Here is a 7,500-nt window from a genome sequence, read left to right as displayed (position 1 = left end):
AAGAGAGACAGAGGAAAGAGGGGAGTCAGGGGACCATAGACAGAGGAGGAAAAGAGAGAGAAGGAGAAAGAGAAAGAGAAAGAGAAAAAAGGAGAGACATACAGAATCATCATCACTTCCTTATCATTCTACACTTATCCACGGAACTAGCCATAACGAAAAATTCAAAGAATGAGCAGCAAGTATTTTACAAGTCATACATTATTTTGCTTTTAATGGCGAAGTCACGCAGCATGGAAGTCGCCTGCCTTGTTCCGCGGAGGTTCAATGTCTTGCCAATCCTTGCGGTCTGTGAATTTTATTACATTTTAGTGATTATTGGTCTTATACAGATTCTGAATGTGGAGTGTGGAGTTTTGTTGTTGTTGTTGTTGTTGTTGTTGTTTTTGTTTCTTCTTGTTTTTTTTCTGGGTTTGTTTCTGTCTGTCTGTCTGTCCCTCCCTCCCTCCCTCCCTCCCTCTCTCTCTCTCTCTCTCTCTCTCTCTCTCTCTCTCTCTCTCTCTCTCTCTCTATTTCTCTGTGTCAGTCTCTGTCTCTATCCCTGTCCCTTCTCCTTCCCTTTCCTTCTCCCTCCCTCCCTCCTCCCTCCCCCCCTCCCTCCCATCCCCCATAGTCATCTCCGTACAGTCACAAGGCAAAAGTGTCCGGAGTCAGCGGCGTTGCTCAGAGTTTCACGTTTCAACCTGTTACTGAGTCTCCTTATCCGCCCTTCCTCATCCCTGGTGTGTGTGTTTTTTTTTTTTTCTTTTTTATTCATCTTTTTTTTTTGTAGTTATCACTTTGTTTTTCTTCTCTCTCTCTCTCTCAATCTCTCGCTCTCCTTTTTCTCTGATGCTTTGATATCTTTGGATTGCGTTCGATTTCGTTTCTCTCTCTCTCTCTCTCTCTCTCTCTCTCTCTCTCTCTCTCTCTCTCTCTCTCTCTCTCTCTCTCTCTCTCTCTCTCTCTCTCACACTCTCTCTCGTTTCTTTTTGTATGGCTAATCTTTGTTTTTGTTTAGTTGTGTGTGTGTGTGTGTGTGTGTGTGTGTGTGTGTGTGTGTGTGTGTGTGTGTGTGTGTGTGTGTGTGTGTGTGTGTTTCTGTGTTCCTGTGTTCCTGTGTTTCTGTGTTCCTGTTTTCCTGTGTGTGTATGTGTGTCATGTTCTGTGTTTGCGCACGCGGGGGTGCGTATGTGTGTGCGTGTTTGTATTTGTATGTATGTGTGTTTATATGTGTTTGTGTTCGCGCGCGAGCATCCGTGCGTGTGTGGTGCGTGCGTGAATTTCAATACTACCACTACGAGAAAGCAAATACTTCAACGTGGTTTCCATTATCACAAAATAAACACAATGACGTGTGGGAAATTTGATAAAATGTGGCAGGTCTGGTGTCATTTTCTATACGCCACTGTATTTTGTGGCTTGTACCTGTATTTATTCATTAATCTACCTTTGAAATTAATCTTGCCGCGTATCCGTGGATTAAAACGAATCGACTTTTAAATATATATATATATATATATATATATATATATAATATATATATATATATATATATATATATATATATATATTTCTGAAGATTCACTTCACCATGCCATTCTATCTATATATATATATATTTTTTTTTTCTTCTATTTTTGATATTTGGTTATAGATAATTATGTTAATTTTAGAAACATGGAATGGGTAAGCAAATGATAATTGTAAATTAGGGAATTAGGAGGAGGAGGAGTAAGAGGAGGGGGAGAGAATGATAATAAGAAGAAAAGAAGAAGAAAAGGAGGCTATGGTGATGATGAGAGTAATGATTAGGGCAATGACGATGGAGATGATGATGGTAGTGGCGGTGGTGGTGGTAGTGGCGATGATAATGGTAGTTTTAGTGATGATGATAGTGGTAATGGGCGATAGTAGTATTGATGGTGACGATGATGATGATTATGAAGATGAGATAATGGTGATGGTGATGATGACGCTGACGATGACGAAAACGACGAAGATGACAATGACGACGAAGATGACGATGACGACGACGGCGACACAGATAATGACGCAGACGACGAAGATGACGACGACGACGAAGATGACCATGACGACGACGGCGACTACATTGATGAAAATGAGTCAACACCGATGACGCCGAAAGAGCAAGAATCACCAGAAGAGATAAAGGGGGAAGAAGCAGCATCGCCTCGGCCATCTGAGGAGCAGGAGGATTTCCCGCAGGAGGATTATCTTGACCCGAGGCTTCCACTCGAGAGCCATTGCGTCACGGCCGACGCTTCCCCTGACGCTGACGCACGCGCCGAGGGCTGAGCTCCTTAGGAACGTCGTTGTTTTGGTGTTGTTGTTGTGGTTGTTGTTGTTGTTGGTGGTGGTGGTGTTGGTGGTGGTGGTGGTTGTTGGTGGGGGTATTGTTGTTGTGTTTGTTGTTATTGTGGTTGTTTTGTTGTGGTTGTTGTCGTTCGTGTACAAGGACTGAGAGGACGCTAGTGGGTTTAATTGGCCTTGGTGTTGTTATCGTGGTGGAGGTGTATGCGAGGGTTAGCTTGTTTGAGGACAGACTCGTGCATTTATAACCCATACATAAAAAACATGTATTTATCTATTATATTTCAGGTAGTAATATAGTATGTTCAACGTTGTACATATATTATAAGCTATTTTTGAGAGTATATTCATGTGTAAGCTCCCGAGTTTTCAGTGTAGAATAAGTAAAAATTGTTTTTCAAATTATTTCAGTTGATTCTTCTAGTACAGTTAGTCAGGCAGTTGATTAGATAATTTAATCCAGATGAAGACTTTTATATAATCTAGTTATTTTGCCACCCTGTCCCAACTGGTATACACCATTAATCTAGCAATTTTACAATCCCGACCTAAAAAAAAAAAAAAAAAAAAAAAAAAATCAACGTTGACAACGACGAATCAGTTGACATAATAATATTTTTTTCACTATTCCGACCTGCCAGGCAAATGGATCCAATCGATTTCACTCCCCAAACCAGTCAGAGACATAATTAACCAGTTATTTATTTAAAGAAGTGTTCTCACACAGTCCAATCAAGGAATTTAGTCCAATCTTCTCACTACCCGATTTGCCCGACTTACCAGACACTTAACCAAATCAGCTACCAGACAGACAGACAGCCGATCATCACATCAAAACCCCAATCCCTTCACTAATCTGAAATCTCTCCGTCCCTCAACCTACTAGGCAGGTGCAAGCACAGACAAGCGCGAGCACCTGTACAAGATCCTGGTGATTGGCGAACTGGGAACCGGGAAAACGTCCATAATCAAGCGCTATGTCCACCAGTTCTTCAGTCAGCATTACCGGGCCACCATCGGTGTCGACTTCGCTCTCAAAGTCCTTAACTGGGATAGCAATACAGTTATCCGTCTGCAGCTCTGGGATATTGCAGGTGAGAGAGGGGGGAGAGGGGAAGGTGGGGTAGGAGGTGTGTTGGAAGGGGGTGGGGGAGGGGGAGTGGGGGAGTGTTTGTGTTTGTATGTACGAGTGATTAGGTGGAAGAGGAGAGAGGGAGGGAGAGAGGGATGAATGAATGAATGGAGGACGGGACTGGGTGGTGAGTGAGCGGGTGAATGAGTGAATGAATTAATGAGTGAATGTGTGTGTGTGTGTGTGTGTGTGTGTGTGTGTGTGTGTGTGTGTGTGTGTGAGAGAGAGAGAGAGAGAGAGAGAGAGAGAGAGAGAGAGAGAGAGAGAGAGAGAGAGAGAGAGAGAGAAGCGTGGAATATTTAATATATGCAGAAAAGTGACCATAGAAAATGATTCATTTTGTCAGACAGTGTAATGTGCTTTTCCAAATCAAAAAAGTATTCATAATTGTCATATGAATTTTCCTCGATATTTTAAGATAACAATATCCCCCCCTCCTGTGTGCTACAATACAACGATTTTCCTCTCCCCATAAATACCACAAACACGAAACTTCCTCTAATATCTGAAGACCGTAAACAAAATTTTCCTCATTTTACGACCCAGAATACATACCCAGTCCTCAATGATTTAAACGAAAACCCCTTTTCACGCACTCCAGGCCAAGAGCGCTTTGGAAACATGACTCGGGTGTACTACAAGGAGGCCGTGGGAGCCTTCGTTGTTTTCGACGTGACTCGAGCCCAGACTTTCGACGCCGTGACCAAGTGGAAGACGGACCTGGACACGAAAGTCACCCTTGCGGACGGCTCTCCCATCCCTGCGGTTCTGCTTGCTAATAAGGTACGTGGGTCGAGGGGGAGGTTTTATCTTTCTTTTTTTTGTGTGTTATGTGGATTTTGTTGTTCGTGATTTTCTCTTTCTTTTCTGTTTCTATTACTTCTACTTGTACAAGAACGACTGCTACTGTTACTATCGTCTACTACTACAACTACTATTAAAGCTTCTGTTATGCTAATATCATTTTCAGCTATCATTACTACTATTTGACTACCCCTACCACCATTCCTACTACTTTTCCCACTACTTCTCTATTAGATTTCAGCATATTCAATGAATTATATTTTTATCTATATATTTATTCATATATCCATTCCTTTATCTATACAATTATTTATGCATTAATATGCATAATTACCTATATATTCATGTGTATTAGTGTATATACATATTCATATATTGCTTCCTGTATTTATTGATCAATTCTTTTTTCAGTGTGACCAGCCCAAGGAAGGGGTCGTAAACAATCCTGCCCGGATGGACGACTACTGCCGAGAGCGAGGTTTCAGTGGATGGTTCGAGACTTCTGCTAAAGAGAACATTAACATCGACGAAGCATCACGATTTCTTGTTAATAAGGTATGTTTAACTGAGGTTTTTGTTAATGTTTTTTTTTATGGGGGTAGATGTGCGTTCTGGAAATTTGGTCTGAATTAGATTCGATGGAGGATAGATATTAATGATTTGTAGTTTCTCATGAAAAGGGACTTTATATTATTGGATCCGTAGGTTGTTACAATACACGTAGACACTCTCATTGCTGAATAATACAGTTTGAGCTTTTGTATCGGAAACATATAAAAACGCATAATTAGATATCTATTCGTCTTGAATTCACACATTTTGCAACGAAAAATATGACCTCTCCAACGCCTCCAGATCCTAAGCAACGAAAAGCAGGGAATGATGATGACCGAATCCCTGGACACCGACAAGTTCTCCATCGACGGAAAGGCCAACCCAACCGAGAAAGCCAGTTGCCGATGCTAAAGAAAACCAGATGCTGAATTCCCACCCACGCTTAGAAATACTGCGGTGTCCTTTATAGCATTGACTACGCTACTGTATACATTTCCATTCGCTGAGATGTTTCTGCCACCGGTGCAGGTAGTGAGAAGTTGAGACGAGGTGTGTGTGTGTTGTTTATGATGAATAGGATACATTGAGGTTGCAGGAAGGGTCGCGCTCGTCCTTATCATGAGATAGAAGGATGGGGAAGTGATCACGTTATGGCACTTGCATTATGATGTGATGTCCCTTTTTGTCTTCTTAATTTTTGAATAGGAAGCAATAGGATTATTTGGACAATTGGTAATACTCAATGAAAATAAGAGGAAATGTTAAGCATAGGCAACTGGGGTGTTGATATGTGTTTTGGCAGTGATATGGATTTTAGACTTTCTTTTCTTTTGGTCTTTATTTATTTATGAAAAAAATGTTTGAGTGGTTCTGTTGCACAAGATAAGTTGTTTTATCTGTATCTTACATATTCAAGGAGAATATTATGCAATTCCAGACTTACTGAAGATGCTTTTCGTTGTGTTCCCAGGTGATTTACTTGTTTTGATTTCAATTTCTTCAACTTCTTATTTTTTTCTCAAAAATCAATTGCCAGTTGTTGAACTTGTACATAATTAGAGGATAATCATTTTTAATTAGACCATCACTGTCTCTCTCTTTTTTGTTTGCTTTCAAAAGTCACGTTATAACTTCTATTTCAAAAGCTTGAAGTTCTTCTGTCTTTGGGATTTCATATCACTGAGAACAAAGACAATAATATATTTGGACGGACTACATTTAAGAGATCAATTTGTATAGATTGTAAAAAGTGTTGTAAGAGGTTTATAAGAAAAAAAATCATAAGGAACTTGAACCTAAATCAGAGTTTAGAGAGAGATGGAGTGTCCTGCTGTTGTGCCATAGATTGAAGTAGAGTTAGGTACTCTTTCCATCCATTTTTTTATACATAGAACATCACAACAGGAGCTTATGCTGTGTATCTCTTGCTTTCTCATTTGAAAAGATGAGAGTGTGAGGTGGAACTTTATATTGGGCAGTAGACTTCTGTTCATATCAATATAGTGCTTTCTGGACCAATTCCTGTGATACATTAATACTGTAAAGACTTTGCAGTGGTTCTTTTAATGAATATGTTGAATTAAGAAAGGTGACGTTATACTTTTTTTTTTCTTTTCTTATATAGAAGTGTTCATATGAATAATGCCATTTGCACTGGAATGTATTAAAACTGTTTGACTAGATCTGTATAGAAGGATAGTTGATGTAGAAAGAGAAGACGCATTGTTTTTGTTATATCTTGTGGTGCTTTGTGACCATAGATTAATGTTTTTCCTTTGTGTAATATCTTTCTTTTTTTGGCTTTGATATAAGAGAAAGATCACGTTAAAAAATGTTCGAACATGAAAACATTAGCTTTGTTAGAAAGTGAACCATTAAGTGGATATTTGTTTTAAACACAAGATTTGTTAAAAAATTAATTTTATGAATTTTAAAGACCATAAGTTTTTATATTCACATATAAACTGAGATGTATCATGACTGCATTGACATTACTTTTGGTCTTCCACTGAATACAGAAAACAGACTGAATGTACAAGAAATTCTTCATTATAATAATAGTGGTATGTACAGTATATATGTTACAAAATAGATGTAGCCAAAAATGATGTCCACAGTTAAAGAAATCCATTGCTCACCCAATCACATTTTATGTACAGTATCTCACATTATCTATTTTCATGTTACTGTATTTAGTTTTGCAAATAAATTAAGGCCCGTCCTAATGTATAGAAATACAAGCATGTAGTAAATGAATAGCTGGTCCATGTATTATAAGAGAACTCCTAAGTTTTATATATATATACATATATATATATATATATATATATATATATATATATATTATATATGTATATATATATATATATATATATATTATATATATATTATATATGTATGTATATATATAATATATATATATATATATATATGTATATATATATATATATATATATATATATATGTATGTATATATATATATATATATATATATATATATATATATATATATATATATATTGCTTATGAGCAGTTTATAGGGAAAATTGTGTTCAACTGTTGACAAGTTATTTATTTAGGTGAAATGTGAATTGCTACCATTTGGTCATATCAAATTTTGTAGTTAGATGTGTAAGAGAATTAAAAAAAAACATGGTAAAAAATTGTTATCATAAGAATTGCTTATTCTTTATATA

The 7,500-nt window shown here is 37.8% G+C and overlaps 1 protein-coding gene across 1 annotated transcript in view; it reads left to right on the top strand.

Annotated features, from left to right (window-relative positions):
- The window catches only part of LOC119579495 (ras-related protein Rab-44-like), an 11,996-nt gene extending 5,301 nt beyond the window's left edge, over positions 1–6,695 (top strand). The window contains exons 2-5 of the mRNA XM_037927353.1: positions 3,200–3,407; positions 4,047–4,228; positions 4,661–4,804; positions 5,105–6,695. Coding sequence (XP_037783281.1) covers positions 3,200–3,407; positions 4,047–4,228; positions 4,661–4,804; positions 5,105–5,215 — 645 coding nt within the window. The 3' untranslated portion in view covers positions 5,216–6,695. The remainder of the gene's footprint in view (positions 1–3,199; positions 3,408–4,046; positions 4,229–4,660; positions 4,805–5,104) is intronic.
- The last annotated feature ends 805 nt before the right edge of the window (positions 6,696–7,500 follow it).

Source organism: Penaeus monodon, chromosome 12 (assembly GCF_015228065.2).
Source record: "Penaeus monodon isolate SGIC_2016 chromosome 12, NSTDA_Pmon_1, whole genome shotgun sequence".
Taxonomy (NCBI): Eukaryota; Metazoa; Arthropoda; class Malacostraca; order Decapoda; family Penaeidae; genus Penaeus; species Penaeus monodon.
Note: the sequence above shows the minus strand (reverse complement) of the source record. Positions and strands in the feature narration are given on the sequence as shown.